This window comes from Sminthopsis crassicaudata, chromosome 2 (genome assembly GCF_048593235.1).
Source record: "Sminthopsis crassicaudata isolate SCR6 chromosome 2, ASM4859323v1, whole genome shotgun sequence".
Classification (NCBI taxonomy): Eukaryota; Metazoa; Chordata; class Mammalia; order Dasyuromorphia; family Dasyuridae; genus Sminthopsis; species Sminthopsis crassicaudata.
In genome coordinates this window covers 35020847-35038899 of record NC_133618.1, presented here as the reverse complement: position 1 = coordinate 35038899, position 18053 = coordinate 35020847, and the positions used below count along the sequence as shown (strand labels likewise).

At 37.0% G+C, this 18053-nt stretch overlaps 1 gene segment (V, D, J or C); it reads left to right on the top strand.

Moving 5' to 3' along the window:
* Positions 1-5235: 5235 nt before the first annotated feature.
* Positions 5236-18053, top strand: part of LOC141554136 (immunoglobulin kappa light chain-like) — an 89865-nt gene continuing 77047 nt past the window's right edge. The window contains 2 exon segments of the V gene segment in view: positions 5236-5311; positions 5521-5815. Of these exon segments, the coding sequence occupies positions 5263-5311; positions 5521-5815 (344 nt within the window).

Genomic DNA, 18053 nt, shown 5'->3' with positions numbered 1-18053 from the left:
AGATTCTCTGTGATGGTGTGGGAGAGAAGGGGTAAGAGGAGAGTGTTTAAGAGCATAAATTATAATACCTTATGTGATGCTAAGAAGTACTATCAAAGAGACAAGAAGAAGAAAGGGAAAAAATAATAGTGTTAAAGAAAACCTAGAGAGGAGAAAGTATCAAGAAGGATGAGGAGGATAATAAGGGGGCAAGAAGAGTCAAGGGCATCAAATTCTACAGAGAGCATCTGAAAGTATTTAGATTTTTGCAGATGTTGATCAATTCTGGTAGAGAGATATAATCAGAAGTCAGATTAGAAGGGAATAAAGTGTCAATGGGATATAAAAAAGACCTTGAAGAAACACTAGAGTTACACATAGGGCTTTGTTTATTTTAATAAATCAAAAAACCAAAGGTTCAAGCTGCTCGAATTATGGAATTGTATAAATTAAGGGAATAAATTTCAGCTAGAATTGACCTAGAGAAGGGATACCTTTTAATTTAAGATTGGAATGAAGAAAAAGAAGGATTCTAAGGTGATTTGATATACTTAATTGGGGAGAAGAAATTTATACTAAATGTGTGTTTTCCTAAGGGACATGTAAGGGAAGTACTATCTATACAGTAAGATATGGAGACAAACTAGCTTAGGATCTGGAAGCCTAGACCAACCTCCTTTCCCCTCAACAAGGCCAGGCTGTTTTGCATAATCTCCCCTATCTCCTCCCTAGGTTCTTTCCACTTCACTGAACCTCCATAAGAAGCTCTTATTCTCTTGCCAGGAATCAGCACTGGACAGAGCTCATGTGGAGATGATGTCCCCAGCTCACTTCCTCTGCCTTCTCCTGTTTTGGCTTCCAGGTAAGAAAGAAGATACATAGAAGTGTTTACATCATTTGGTTCTCACTTTAGATAATTCAGAACCTTTTGTGGAATTTCAAATATTTTCATTTTGTAGTATATGCTATATCTTTGTCTCAGTAGAATTACTCTAACTTGTTCTATTTAAAAGTCATATCATGAAAAATCTAGTCAACACTTGGTGACATTTGAATTTCCTTTTTCATTTAGATGCCAGTGGAAAGATCAGGGTGACCCAATCTCCCACTTTGCTGTCTGCGACTCCAGGAGACAGAGTCACCATCTCCTGCAGGGCTAGTCAAAACATTTACAAGTACTTAGCTTGGTTCCATCAGAAACATGGTCAGTCTCCAAAGAATCTCATTTATTATACATCCAACTTGTTCCCTGGGATTCCCTCCAGGTTCAGTGGCAGTGGGTCTGGAACAGATTACACTCTCACCATCAGCAGTGTGGAGAATGAAGATGGTGGAGTTTATTATTGTATGCACTATGCTGAAGTTCCTCTCACAGTGCTCTAGCCCTGAATAAAAACCTCTCCAGTCAGTATAGCTACATTTGCACAGGGTTATTTTATTTCCTCTTCTATTAATCTAGGCAATTTTGTATATATTCTATCAGTTCACATAGATTGCCAGATTTACTGGCATATAATTGAACGAAATTACTCATAATAATTGCTTTAATTCCATTTTCATTGCGACACATCCACCCCTTTTCATTTTAGATACTGATGATTTGATTTTCTCCTTTTTTCTTAATCAAATTATTCAATACTTCATCCATTTGTATGTTTCTTCATGAAACCAGGTCTTAGCTTAATAAGTTCAACAGTTATTGTTATTTGTATCAATTTCTCATGGGATCTTCAAGATGTATTTCAAGATGTCTGGGAAGTGCACTCACTCCCTACTTCTTTGAGGAAACCTCTTTTCTCCTTTGTATCACTCATGCAGTCCCATACAGATTGTCTAGAGAGGGCTTGGCCTCTCATGCAAAGTGGATAGATGCTATTTCTCACACTCTTTGATCAGATGATCACTCAAAGGTCACATACTCTGGTAGGGGCAGGGAGGCACCTGGAATTAATTCCATTTGGACTAGCATCATTAACCATCTCTCCTCCACATTGCTCTGTTCTTCCAGCTCTCTATCAGTTATCTCCCTCAGTCACAATAAAACACAAACTAGGATGCATGGAACCCGAGGAGAATACATGGGGTTGGTCCAGTAAGAACATAGAACAACACAGAAGTGCTATTATTTTACCAGAGTTAGGGGAGGAGGAGAAGACACTGAAGAAATGCTTCATGGAGAGAGTTCTGGGGCCTGGGATGACTGACCTCTTGTGAGTAAATTCCCCCAGTTAACCTAATTAAATCTAATAAAACTTATTAAAAACCAATCTGACTTTCTTTGTACTCTCAGCACTCTCTCAGAGGGTGTATCACCTGGCACTTGGCATAATTAGGGCACCACAGATCTGTCCCCTTACATATATCTGAACTGCTCAATCAATAGTTGTTTCCTTGTTCCTTCGATTGAACACAGACACACTGAGGGAAGAATATTCAGATAAAACTCCAACTACCTCTGATAACAGTTCAAGTGTCTAACTTTATTTCCTAATGGGTAAAACAAAAGCAACACTGTTTAAATTTTAAAACTCTTCACTACTAGGGTATACTCCAGAACCATTGGATATTTCTTCTCTTTTTTTACAAAGTTAGTTATTTAAGTATTTATTTTCTCTTCTGTTAATATGCATAACTTGTATTTTTGTAAATAACCATCCTTTTACCTAGGTGTTCAGCAATTTTTCCACAATAACCCAATGAGGCAGATCCTTAGATATTGTTGCTCTTTGAGACACAAGAAGATTGAGGCTGACAGGTTAAATGACTTGCCCTTGATGACACAATTAGTTGCTGAGGTAGCATTTGAACTTGAGGTCTCTGGACTCAAGTTCAGAACGTTATGAACTGTGACCCCTACCTGCTTAGCATAATGCTGTGCTACCCCCAGTCCCATATATGAAATGAGAAATTCCAGATGCCCTAATGTTTACTATAAGACAATTAGTGTTCTATAAAGCCAACAACTACCCTTGCATATAAAAATAAACAGGAGGTGATAGAGAAAGAAAAAGGGGGAAGAACGAACACATTAATAATAGCTAGCATGCATTTATATATCACTGTAAAATTTGCAAAGCCTTTTAGAAATATCTCATTTTATTCTGATGACAATCTGGGGAGGCAGCTTCTACTAATCCCCATTTTATAAATGAGGAAACTGAGGCTAAGGGGAGACAGTGACTTTTCCAGGGTAACATAGCTAGTAAGTGTCTGTGGTAGGATTTAGATTACATGTGACTGAAACCAAGACTTGTGCTCTGTCTACTGAACCACCTGACTGCCTTGGTATGGGGATTACAATAGAACAGACAAGGAGGGATAAGGACTTGAAATAGAGTACTTATAATGTGAATATAGGGGAAAGAAGAATTTTGGGGAACATTAGGGAAGTTGAATCAATAAGAATCTGAGTAGAAGGACAGAATTGAGCCCTGTAAGACATCCTTTGTGATGGTGTGGTGGAAAGGAGGTAAGAGGAAAGGTTGTAAGAGCATAAATTATAATATTTACATGGTACTGAAAAGTACTATCATAAAGACAACAAGAAGAAAGGGAATATGAAATAATAGTATCAAAGAAAATCTAGAGAGGAGAAAGTATCAAAAAGGATAAGAAGGTTAATAAGAAGAGAAGAATCAAGAACATTACATAGTACAGAGAACATCTGAAAGCATTCAGGTCATCAAATTTTTCCTAATGTTGGAGAGATTGATTCTAGTAGACATGATTAGAAAACAGATGAGAAGAGAATAAGAAGTCAACGGAAGATAAGAAAGATCTTGAGGTAAATGACCAACATGATGGTTTCAGAAAGGCCTGGAGAGACTTACATGAACTGAGGCTGAGTGAAATGAGCAGGACCAGGAGATCATTGTATACTTCAACAACAATACTACATGATGATCAATTCTGATAGATGAGGCCAACTCCAACAATGAGATGAGCCAAATCAGTTCCAGTAGAGCAGTAATGATCTGAACCAGCTACGCCCAGCGAAAGAACTCTGGAAGATGACTGTGAACCACACATAGAATTCCCATTCCCTCTATTTTTGTCCGCCTGCATTTTGATTTCTTTCACAGGCTAATTGTACACTATTTTGAAGTCCAATTCTTTTTGTACAGCAAAACAACTGTTTGGATATGTATACATATATTGCATTTAATTTATACTTTAACATATTGAACATGTATTGGTCAACCTGCCATCTGGTGGGGAGGAAGAAGGGGAAAAATTAGAACAAAAGGTTTGGCAATTGTCAATGTTGTAAAATTACCTATGCATATATCTGGTAAATAAAAACTATTAAAAGAAAAAAGAAAGACCTTGAGGTAATGGTAGAGTCAAATATAGGGCTGCTAGAATTTATGGAATGGTATTGTGTGGGACATGAAGACCCTTACCCAAAAATGACTACTCAGAGATCACTCAAAGGAGAAAGCAGAAAATTGTTTATTGTAGAATCTCATGAGAAGCAGGGAGTCCAGCCATGAGTGAAAAAGGGAAGTGAAAGTACTCACAGCAGGTGAGCCAAAGAATCAATTTTTATAGATTTTATAGATTTTGTTACAAGAGATTACATCACAAGTTAGAGAGCATCAAGAGGTGTGGGGCCATCTAATTGGTTGTTGCTACTCAAAAAGATTGGAATGGAAGGTTTCAGTTTCCCCAAAATCCTTTGATTTCCAGGAAACTGAAACTTAGGCCTTCAGGCTTTAGATAATCAAGCCAACAGTGGTCAAGCTAATAGACTATTGACAAATGTCAAATATTGATAAATGTCACTGACTAATGTTAAGTAAATATGTCTGCATATATTATACTTATGCAGGACACAGGGAAATAACAAAAAGGGGAATTCATACAACAATTAGCTTGTAAGTTCTTCATCTTTCCATGTCACACAGTATGAATTAGGGGCATAAATACCAGCAAGAATTGACCTAGAGGAAGGGACACCTTTTACTCTGAGATTGGAATAAAGAAAAGGAAGGATTCTAACATGATTTGAAATATTTCATTAGGGAGGAGAAAGTTGTGATAAATGGTGTATTTTCCTAAGAAACTTTTAAGGGAAATACTACCTATGTGGTAAGCTCTAGAGCCAAAATAGCTCAGTATGTGGAAGCCCAAACAGCCCTCCCTTCCCCTATATAAGGCCAAGCTGCTTTGCATATTCTCCCTTATCTCCACCCCCAAGCCATTCCCACTGAACAGAACCTTTATCAGAGGATCTTCTATTCTCTTGCCAGGAATCAGCACTGGACAGAGCACAGAGTGGAGATGGTGTCTCCAGCTCAGTTCCTCTGCCTCCTCCTGCTTTGGCTTCCAGGTAAGAAAGGAGATACATGGTATTATTCACATGATTTGGTTCTTATTTTAGATAATTTAGAACCTGTGTGTGGAATTTCAAAATATTTTCATTTTTAATGTATACATTGTCTATCTTAGTAGAATTAGTCTAGCTAGTTCTATTTAGAAGCCATATCATGAAAAATCTAGTCCATACTTGGTGATATTTTAATTTCCTTTTTAATTTAGATGCCAGTGGACAGATTGTGATGACCCAATCTCCAACTTTGCTGTCTGCGACTCCAAGAGACACAGTCACCATCTCCTGCAGGGCTAGTCAAAACATTAACAAGTACTTAGCTTGGTTCCATCAGAAACATGGTCAGTCTCCAAAGCTACTGATTTACTACACATCCAACCTACAATCTGGGATTTCCTCCCGGTTCAGTGGCAGTGGGTCTGGAACAGATTACACTCTCACCATCAGCAGTGTGGAGACTGAAGATGCTGGAGTTTATTATTGTATGCAGTATAATGTATATCCTCCCACAGTGCTCTAGCCCTGAACAAAAACCTCCCCAGTAAGTTGAGTTACTTTAACACAAGGGTGCAGCTGCATCCTCTGGACTTTAGATAAAAACAGTTTGTGCTCTCTGGTCAAGAATAATCTTACCTCATCTTCCTGCAAATTCTATATTACTGTGGTATTGAAATATTGCATTAACATTAACAAAATTAGGCAAAGGGTCCAAACATAACTTAGGACATTGAGGGAAAAAACCAAAAAGCAAAAATAAACTAATGACTTCTTTTGACAGTTTCAGTGGCTATCCTTAATTAACATACACGGCATTGTTTAAGTTTAAAAACTTTTCACTACTGTGGTGTAGCCTGCCTTTGCTGCTTCATTACTTCCCCACTTATTTCAAAATAGGGTTGTTTTATTTCCTTTTCTGTTAATTCAGGCAATTTGTAAATATTCCATCAGTTCACATAGATTGCCAGATTTACTGGTATACAATTAAGTAAAATTACTCATAATAATTGCTTTAATTCCATTTTCATTGTGACACATCTACCCCTTTTCATTTTACATACTAATAATTTGATTTTTTCCTTTTTTTCTTGATCAAATTACTCAATGCTTCATTCATTTTTTGGTTTTTGTTTTTGTTTTTGTTTTTGTTTTTTTTTTTATGAAACCAGGTCCTAGCTTAGTAAGTTCAATGGTCATTTTTATTTGTATCAATTTTCCATGTGATTTTCAAGATTTGGTATTTAATTGGGGATTTCAATTTGTTCTATTTTTAGTTGTTTTTACTGACATGCACAATTCATTGATCTCCATTTTCTCCCTTTTATTGATGTATAGACATTTATTTTTATTTATGTGTGTGAATAGTAGGCACTGCCCTCTCCCCACCTCCTCAATTGTTTTAGATTACAAAAATGTCTCATTCTGACTTTTTGTGAGCTCTGCATCTCCAAAATTGGATTTGAGAAGTTATTTTAAACATTACCCTAAATGTTTCTTAAAATAATATTCCCCTACACAAGTGAAATGTTGGCAGAGTTCAGCTAGCTTATTGACTGTTCTCTTCTATCTTGGCTCCTCTGCCTTATCAATCCCTTCAGGTTAAGAACTATCAGCTTTCAGAGCAGGAAGTTTTCCTTCATTCACTTGAGAGTATCATGAATATTTACCACCTTATGGGATGATGGTTAGCAACCAATAAAGCATGTCTCTCCAAATAAATCTGGGTTCTTAAAGAAATCTCCAACAGAATAATTTCAATTATACAAATGAAAAATTATCGGAAAAGGTCACCATATTTAAGGGTTGGGTGCAAGATTGGTAGTGAAAATGGAAAAACAAAGACTTGTTCAAGCCCAATCCCAAGTGTACTTAATTGTACTTAAAAGGCATCACTGACTCAATGCTGAGGGAACCTTAAAGAATATCAATCAATGTGTGCCACTCAAAGGAGTTTGGCAGGGAAGGTATTTTCTCTGCCTTGCTCCCCTTCTGGTCTTTGATAAAAATCAGGCTGAATTTTTGTTTTGGGGTGGGGGAGTCTAATTCAGGGATTTTTACACTGAGGCCTCTAGCTATATTATTTGGAGGCCAAGAAATTAGAGAAGAGAAAATTGCATCTTTATTTTCATGAACTTGTAATATTTAAAAATTCTTTTAATTATGAATATAGACAAATGACCATGGTTCTGAGATGGAATCCTTAGGCTTTAGAGGACCTCTAAAGGAGTCTATGATACAAAAATGGCTACAAGCCCTTGGATTAGATATTTCTTCCTGAGACCTCTCTAACTGGGTTTGATGGTGGACCTCCAATGACCTTTCTCATTGCTTAACATCTTGAGGGAAGCATGAATTTTATACTGATGAATTGTAATCAACAATTTTAAAAGGGTAGCTCAACAAAGCTACATTTCCATGAAGAGGAAAAGACAAAAGTTTCTTTCATCAGAAGAAAGGTACCTCTTGGGGGTTTAACTTAACCTGGATCAAATTCATTATAGAAATATAAAGAATAGAAATCGAAATGGAACCTTACTATGTAATGGGCTATGAAACTTTGCATAGCCTTTGATCTAGCAATAGCACTGCTAGGTTTTTATCCCAGATACATCCAATAAAGGAGATAAGAACATATTTGTATGCAAATATTTACAACAAATCTTTTTGTGGTAGCTAAGAATTGGAAGTCAAATGTTTGTCCACCAATTAGACAATGGCTAAACAAAATTATATAGGACTGTAATGGAATATTATTAGGCTTTAAATATTGGCTAGTAGGATGATTTCAGAGAAACACGGAAGACTTACATGAACTGAGGCAAAGTGAAGAGAATGAAACAAGGAGAATATTGTACACAATAACAATAGGTTTGATGAAGAATTATAAATGACTTTTCCATTCTGATCAATACCTTTATCCAAGACAATCCCAAATGATTAATTGAAAAGCATCATATCTGCCTCCAGAAAAAGAAATGATATTGTTTGAATACAACTGAAGCAATGGTTTTTTCACTTTCTGATTTCAATTTTTTTTTCTTTTATTCAAATCTTTTTTTAATAAAATGATTAATATAGAAATATTTTACATAATGGAACATGTATAAAATTCTGATTGCTTACCATTTCAGGGAGATGACAGGATAAGTGAGGCAGGGTGAAATGGAATTTGGAACTCAAATTTTTTTTTTACTTCTTCCATATATTTTTAAATTTTTATTTTCTGTATGTTTAAACAAAGAACAGAAAAAAGAAACAGAAAAGGAAAATAAAACAAAACAGAACATAACATTGTCATGTGCCCAACAGAACACCAGGCAAGATTTAAAATATCTACAATAAATTTCCCATTCAAGAAAGGATATATTATAACAAAAAAATTACATGCATGATGTCCATTTTTTCTTTGTTTTCTTGTACTTTGTTGTGCTATGCACTTTTTTTTACTGGAATTTAAAAACTTTTTTAAAATTTTAAAAATTGTTGTTAATATGTAATTGGGGAAAACACATACATATTTTTTAAATGGACCTTTGTGGCTCATACATTGACTTGGAAAACCACCAATTAGCATAATCAGTGGTGCATTGTATTTTTATCTATTTTGTTACAAAATTTCATTGAAATTTTAAAATAAATTTTATTTTTGTTGGATTGTAATTGGGGATCTTTCTGGTTGCATGGGTCCTTAGTGGTGAGTTTGACATTTTGGCAATCAGTTCTCCAACATCAAGGTTCTCTGGACTCCATTGTTTGGAAAGGAAAGCTTATCTAGTTTTCTCACCTAGTCCTGAGCTGCTAGGAATCTGTTAGTATCTCTAGGAATTCTGTTAGTATCCTTTTATGGAGCTCTCCTCTTAATACTATTTGCCTTCCTCCATCTCTCACTTACCTGCTGGTGTCTTTTCCATAATTTATCAGCTTTTTTGGTGGTTGTATGATTGTGGTCACTAGATATATCACATTAATATAAAATAGATTTTGTGGGGGACAGGCCTTCTTCATTAATAATATATCTGTTGCTGATCCTCATAGTCTCTTTGACCTGGATGGCACATCTAAGTTGAGAAACTCTGATGGAAGCACATCTTTTATGAGACACAGACAAGAGCTTGCAGAATATCTTCCCATCCTACCCCCCAAAAAAGTGTTTCAATTCAAAAAGCTTAGAATCATGAGGTCTTCTGACACCTATTTTTTCATATTGCTAACACTCCTAGAATAACTATATTATATATTATATATATATATATTATATATTATATATGTAATAAGACCCCCAAGTCCAGAGTCAAAAAGTTTAAAATGTATTTTAAAATTTCATTTTAAATTTAAACAAAAATACTATGCAATTTAAATTAGATTAATTTGTTGTTTTCTAAGTTAATGTGTGATTTACAAAGCTCCATTTAAAATTTTATATATATATATATATATATATATATATATATATATATACATATACATATATATACACTTTGTAAGTGCATATATAAATAAGTATGTATTTGTTGAGAAGGAGAAAGAGAGCTTCCTCCAATTACTTTTTAAAATAATTTTTAACATTATCTTTAAATTTTCAGTTCCAAAATATTAGACCTTAAGTGAAATGGGAACCACGTATGATGCATGGATACCATAGGTAGACACAGAAGTAGGTTGATGGTCCCACAAGGCTAAGCAGGAAAATGTTTAACAACTGACTTTTTGAAAAATATGTAGACACAACATGCTTTCAATTTTAATGCACATCCTTCCCATTGTTTCCCACCACTCTTATAAGTCTAGAATGTTAACCTCTAAAACAATAAAGCAAAGATGTGTCCTCTGAGAAGTTACCAATTGTCTCTTGGGAGCAGGTTTCAGCTGGCTCCAACATACCCTGCCCAAGCCCGAAGAACTCACTGCATAAATAGCTTTGGGGAAGATTCTGCTCTGGTTCATGGTCTTTTTCTATCTTATTGTGCTTTAGGGTTTATCAGAATGGGGTAGGGCCTAAGCCACTGAACAACACATCACAGTGAGGGGCATTTGTACATCTAGGTCAGGATTCTGGGATGCCCAGTGGATGAGGCCCCTGAAATCTGTTACTTGAGCAGAAAACAATCTTTAACCTCCTTCATCCTCTAGACTGCTTTGAAGGGTCAATCCCCAGGAGATGAAGAGAGCAGTATAAAGGGGCAGCTGCTGGGGAAAGACACTGCTGTTGGGTAGAGCATAGGCTAATGGAAATCGGATCCCAAGCTCTGCTTCTGTGTCTCCATTACTCTGGATCCCAGAGTCTACGATCCCCATATGGTTTCTGGGTTTCCATTATCCGTGTGGTGGTGATTTTGAATGTCTGAAAGTTGTTCTAAGGGGATGCGGAGATGATCAGGCTTATCTCAGACGATGCCTGTTTTGGGAGTTACCTAGGTTGGTACTCACATGAACCCTGTGCTATTATGATCATTTTACAGATGAGGAAGCTGAGGCTGAGAGATTAAGTGAAGATGATGAATCAAACAAAAAGTTATCAAAATGTGCATACTCTTTGATCCAGCAGTGTTACTATTGGGCTTATATCCCAAAGAGATTTTAAAGAAGGGAATGGGACCTGTATGTGCAAGAAAGTTTGTGGCAGCCCATAAACTGGCAACTGAGTGGATGCCCATCAATTGGAGAATGGCTAAATAAATTGTGGTATATGTATATTATGGAATATTATTGTTCTGTAAGAAATGACCAACAGGTTGATTTCAGAAAGGCCTGGAGAGACTTACATGAACTGATACGGAGTGAAATGAGCAGGACCAGGAGATCATTATATACTTCAACAACAATACTATAAGATGATCAATTGTAATGGACGTGGCTCTCTTCAACAATGAGATGAAACAAATCAGTTCCAATAGAGCAGTAATGAACTGAACCAGCTACACCCAGCGAAAGAACTCTGGGAGATGATTATGAACCACTACATAGAATTCCCAACCCCTCTATTTTTGTCCACCTGCATTTTTTATTTCCTTCACAGGCTAATGGTACACTGTTTCAAAGTCTGATTATTTTTGTACAGCAAAACAACTGTTTGGACATGGATACATATATTGTATTTAATTTATACTTGAACATGTGTAACATATATTGATCAACCTGCCATCTGGGGGAGTGGGGTGGGGAGGAGGGGAAAAAATGGAACATAAGGTTGGGCAGTTGTCAATGCTGTAAAATTATCCATGCATATATCTAGTAAATAAAAACTATAATTTAAAAAAGATGATGGAGTAAAGGAAAAGTTTAGACAAAGTGATCTTGGAAAGCCTAAAGAGGAAAGCATGACTTCCAAATAAGTTGGGTGGGAGCCATGGAGCTAAGGACAATCTTTTGGCAAAAGGGATTTCAACAGATGTAAATGAGGAAGAAGTACTTCTAGACATTTGGAACTGTTCATATTCATTTGTGGTGAGAGTAGCTGCCATCATTAAAGAGGGAGGTGATTAATTACCTAATAGAAGGGAACAGAAATTCCTTGGAGTTGTGAACAAATGGTCAAAGAAATGTTGTTTTAGAACAAAAATTAGATTTCTGGACTTCACTTGAAATATTTGAACTAAGGACTGATAAAAGTAGATTTGCCTGAAATTTTGCAAAGTGTTTTTTTTTTAAACCAGAGGCTGAAAGCTTTAAATTACTAAGGAAAAAATGAAGATTATGACCAATGTGCAGCTTGCAGTCCACATAAGATTTTTTACAGAGAAACTTCTACCTGCTCCCCAGGTTCTCTCTATATGAATGTCATAACATGTGGCATAGGGCTGGGAGAAGAAAGATGGTCAACTCCATTTCACAATGCACAGAGATGAAAAAGGAATTGGTGTAAATGTCAAGTAACCTAGAAGAGTCCAACCACAGTCACCTCTGCAGCAGCCACTTCCCTGCACCCGTTGTACCAGATGGCATAGAGAGGTTTTTGTAATGGGCTGTATCACTGCGAGAGAGCTATCATCCTGCTGACAGGAGTAAACTCCTGCATCCTCAGACTCTATCTCTCTGATGGTGAGTGTGAAAGCAGTGCCATTCCCACTGCCACTGAACCAAGGGGACACCCCGGGGATGGAGAGTTGGAAACACGTTTGATGAGGAGCTTGGGAGGCTGTCCTGGCTTCTGCTGGTACCAATATAGGTCATTATCGATATCCTGACTGGCCATGCAGGTGATGGTGGCTGTGTGCTTTGGAGAAACAGACAGAAAATCTGGATCCTGGGTCAGAACAATGATTGCTCTGGATCCTGGTTAGAGAAAGAAAGCACCAAATGAAAAGCTCCATTAGAAATACTTCTTCACTGGGCTCCAGACAGACACAGAAATGTTCCATTAGAAAACTGGATCATGGACCCTGTATTTACGGCAGTGCCAGCTTCCAGGCTGTGCTGAGTGTGTGTGTCTCTTACCTGGGATACAGAGTAACAGGAAGCACAGAAGGTGAGCCAGAGAGCCCATCTTGGTGTGTTAGGTCCCCTCAGGAGAGCAGATCAGTCAATATGAACCATGAAAGGGCCTGTTTATAAGCCCTCAGTTGCACATGGCTCTGGAGGCAAAATATGCAAATACTCAGAGTCCATGAGGTGTTGTGTCTCTAAAAAGCAGAGATTTCTAGTTGACTTCACAGCCTAATGAGAAATGGGGAGGAAGAACTATTTCTGAGACCATAAAAGCTACATAGACATCTTATATGTGCTGTCCCAAAAGATGTAGTGCAATTTAAGCGTTAATGACAAAAATTGCACTAATATTTTTGGTACACTCTATATTTAAACTTATAACAAATCCTAAGTAATCACTGAGTCCATCTCTCCTCACTTGGTTTCTCATTTTACCAATGAGAAGCGAAAAAGACAACATGGTAGAAAGTCTGGGAAGTGTACCCACTCTCTATTTCTTTGGGGAAACCTCTTTTCTCCTTTGTATCAGTCATGCAGTCCCATGCAGACTGTCTGGAGGGAGCTTGGCTCCTCATGCAAAGTGGTTAGATACTATTTCTCACACTTTGATCAGGTGATCACTCAAAGGTCACATATTCTGGTAGGGGCAGGGAGGCAGCTGGAATTGATTACATTTGGACAAGCATTGTTAACACTTTCTCCTCCATATTGCTCTGTCCTGCCAGCTCTCTATCAGTTATCTCCCTCAGTCAAAATAAATCAAGAACTAGGATGCATGGGGACTGAGGAGAATACATGGGGTTAGTTCAGGAAATGTCCTAAGAATATAGAACAACACAGAAGAAGTGCTATCGTTTTACCAGGGTTAGGGGAGGAGGGGAAGGCACTGAAGAAATGTTTCATGGAGAGAGTTCTGGGACCTGGGATGACTGACCTCTTGTGAGTAAATTTCCCAGTTAATTAAATCTAATAAAACCTATTAAAACCAATCTGACTTTCTTTGTACTCTCAGCTCTCTCTCAGAGAGTGTACCACCTGGCACTTGGCATAATTAGGGCACCACAGATCTGCCCCCTTACATGTATCTGAACTGGTCAATCAGCTGTTGTTTCCTTATTCCTTTGATTGAACACAGACACACTGGGGGAAGACTATTCAGATAAAACTCCAACTACCTCTGATAACAGCTCAAATGTCCAACTTTATTTGCTAATGGGTAAAACAAAAGCAACAGTGTTAGTTTTTAAAACTCTTCACTACTGGGGTATACTTTCCATTTCCAGCTCCACTGAATATTTCTTCTCTTTTTCAAAGTTAATAATTTAAGCTTTTATTTTCTCTTCTATTAATATGGGTAACTTGTATTTTTGTTAATAACTATCCATTTTACATAGTTCTTCAGCTTCACAGCATAGTTTGAGATAACTGAAGCTAATGAGTTAAAAAATGATTAAAATGTGACAGCAAGATTTCAGAATGTATAAAGCACTGGGCATTTTGCATGAGTGGCCAAGATTTCTCAAAAAAGTCTGAATGTAACTAAATATGTGCCTGCCATGCAAAGAAGTGGGTTTCCCCAAAGAAGTAGGGAGTGGGTACAATTTCCAAACACTGATTTGTAAAATGAGAAGGGGAGTGAGGAGGATTGCAGCCAATGATCTCTAAGATCCTTTACAAGTATTCTTAGTTCCCTGATGTGGGGAATGGGGATAAACAGTAGCACTTACCACCTAAAAATTTTTAAGGAGAAAATGAAATATTCTAAATGTGGTTTACAAATCCAAGATTCTGAAGGTCACCATACTTGTAGTCTTCTTGGTCACTTCACATTTTAAATAAGTTTTCTTTTTCATCTGTGTACAGTATGGATAAGATTTGAGCATCTTTCCTTCCTCCAGCCCTGTGTGAGGTATGATGGATGTCTCTGACATTTAGGTCACCTTCAGGATCTTAGATTCTAAGTAAGGGGGTGCATTCCATATATACTCATAGACAGCATGTTAAACCTTTCCATGAGAATTCTTTGGAAAAGGCTTCTAATCTTCCCACAAATTTCTCTTCTTAGAAATCGGTAGTCTGCAGATAAAGTCAGGTGAAATTCCAGAGTACAAAATAACAATGATGATGATGATATTAACAATAACTAGGAATTTATAGGATGTTTAGGTTTGTAAAAATTTTTTTGGCAAAAGGGATTTCAACAAATATAAATGAGGAAGAAGTACTTCTAGACATTTGGAACTGTTCATATTCATTTGTGGTGAAAGTAGTTACTATCATTAAAGAAGGAGGTGATTAATTACCTAATAGAAGGGAACAGAAATTCCTTGGAGTTGTGAACAAATGGTCAAAGAAATGTTTAGCACTCAAATCTATTGCATTACCTTACTATTGCTGCTGCTGCTGCTACTATTATTCCTACTAATACCATCACCAGCAGCAACAGCATTGTCACCTTACCACCTTGCTACTACTAATATTACTACTGAAACCTAGCATTTACATAACACTCGGAGGTTTTTGAAGTATATTATAAAAAGATCAACTCATTTTATTCTCACAATAATCCCATAAGGCAGATCATTGGATATTATTGCTCTTTGATACCTAAGAAAATTGAGGGTGCCTTGTTAAATGATTTTCCCCTGATGTAAATTAGTTGCTGAGGTAGCTTTTGAACTTGGAGTCTCTTAGCTCAATTCCAGAACTCTCTGTACTGTGACTCCTACCTGCACAGCATAATACTGTGCTTCCCCCATCCCATACATAAAGTGAGAAATTCCACATGCCCTAATGCTTACTCTAAGACAATTAGTGTTCTATAAAGCCAACAACTACCCTTGCACATAAAAATGAACAGGAAACAAAAGATTAAGAAGAGGAACTAAGAGCATTAATAATAGCTAGCCCTTGTTTATATATCACTTTAAAATTTGCAAAGCCTTTTACAAATATTATCTCATTTTATTCTGATGACAAGCTTGGGAGACAGGTTCTACTAATCCCCATTTGATAAATGAGGAAACTGAGGCTAAGAACAGACAAGTGCTTTTCCAGTGATGCAGCTAGTAAGTATCTGTGTGGTACGATTTGGATCACATGTGACTGAAACCAAGACTTGTGCTCTGTCCACTGAACCACCTGGCTCCCTTGATATGGGGATTACAATAGAACAGACAAGGGGTGATGAGGACTTGGCAAAGAGTGCTTGTAATGTGAATAGACAGAAAGAAAGACTTTTGGTGAATATTAAGGAAGTTGAATCAACATGAGCTATAAGAGATCTATGAGTAGAAGGCCAGAAATGAACCCTGTAAAATATTCCTTGTGATGGGAAGGGAGAAGGAGGTAGGAAGAAAGTGTGTAAGAGTATAAATTATAATGCTTTATATGGTGCTAAGAAGTATTATCAGACAGGCAAGAAGAAGAAAGGGAACAAAATAACAGTGTCAAAGAAAATTTAAAGGAAAAAGAATCAAAGAGTATGAGGTAGGTAATACAGGGGAGAGAAGAGTCAAGGGAATTCAATACTACAGGGAGTATCTGAGGTTATTCAAGTCATCAGATTTTTTCTGCTATTGGAGAGATCAGTTCTAGTAGATAAGATTAAAAATTAGATTAGATGGGAATAAGAAGACAATGGAATATGAGAAAGCCCTTGAGGACATGCTAGAGTCAAGTGTGGGGTTGCTAGAATTTATGGAATGTATGAATTAGGGGCATAAGTAGCAACTAGAATTGACCTAGAGAAGGGACCCCCTTTACTCTGAGATTGGAATGAGGGAAAGTCAGGATTCTAAGGTGATTTGAAATAATTAATTGGGGAGAAAAAAATTATGATAGCTGTTTTCCTAAGGAACTTGTAAGGGAAATACTACCTAGAGACAAACTAGATCAGTATCTGTAAGCTTATACCACCCTCCCTTCCCCTCCTAAGCAGGGCCAGGCTGCTTTGCATATTCTCCCCTATCTCCACCCCCAAGCCATTTCCACTGAACAGAACCTTTATCAGAGGATCTTCTATTCTCTCGCCAGGAATCAGCACTGGACAGAGCACAGAGTGGAGATGGTGTCCCCAGCTCAGTTCCTCTGCCTCCTCCTGCTTTGGCTTCCAGGTAAGAAAAGAGATACATGGGATTATTCACATGATTTGGTTCTTATTTTAGATAATTCAGAACCTGTATGTGGAATTTCAAAATATTTTCATTTTTTAATGTATACATTGTCTATCTCAGCAGAATTAGTCTAGCTAGCTCTATTTAGAAGCCATAGCATGAAAAATCTAGTCAACACTTGGTGATATTTTAATTTCCTTTTTAATTTAGATGCCAGTGGACAGATTGTGATGACCCAATCTCCAACTTTGCTGTCTGCGACTCCAAGAGACACAGTCACCATCTCCTGCAGGGCTAGTCAAAACATTAACAAGTACTTAGCTTGGTTCCATCAGAAACATGGTCAGTCTCCAAAGGCTCTCATTTACTACACATCCAACCTACAATCTGGGATTTCCTCCCGGTTCAGTGGCAGTGGGTCTGGAACAGATTACACTCTCACCATCAGCAGTGTGGAGACTGAAGATGCTGGAGTTTATTATTGTATGCAGTATGATGTATATCCTCCCACAGTGCTCTACCCCTGAACAAAAACCTCCCCAGTAAGTTAAGTTACTTTAACACAGGGGTGCAGCTGCATCCTCTGGACTTTAGATAAAAACAGCTTGTGCTCTCTGGTCAAGAATAATCTTACCTCATCTTCCTGCAAATTCTATATTACTATGGTATTGAAATATTGCATTAACATTAACAAAATTAGGCAAAGGGTCCAAACATAACTTAGGACATTGGGGAAAAAAACCAAAAAGCAAAAATAAACTAATGACTTCTTTTGACAGTTTCAGTGGCTATCCTTAATTAACATACACAGCATTGTTTAAGTTTAAAAACTTTTCACTACTGTAGTGTAGCCTGCCTTTGCTGCTTCATTACTTCCCCACTTATTTCAAAATAGAGTTGTTTTATTTCCTTTTCTGCTAATTCAGGCAATTTGTAAATATTCCTTCAGTTCACATAGATTGCCAGATTTATTGGCATGTAATTGAGCAAAATAACTCATAATAATTGTTTTAATTCCATTTTCATTATGACACATCCACTCCTTTTCATTTTAGATACTGATAATTTGATTTCCTCCTTTTTTTCTTAATCAAATTACTCAATGCTTCATCCATTCTGTTGGTTTCTTCATGAAACCAGGTCCTAGCTTAGTAAGCTCAATGGTTATTGTTATTTGCATCAATTTCTTATGTGATTTGCAAGAT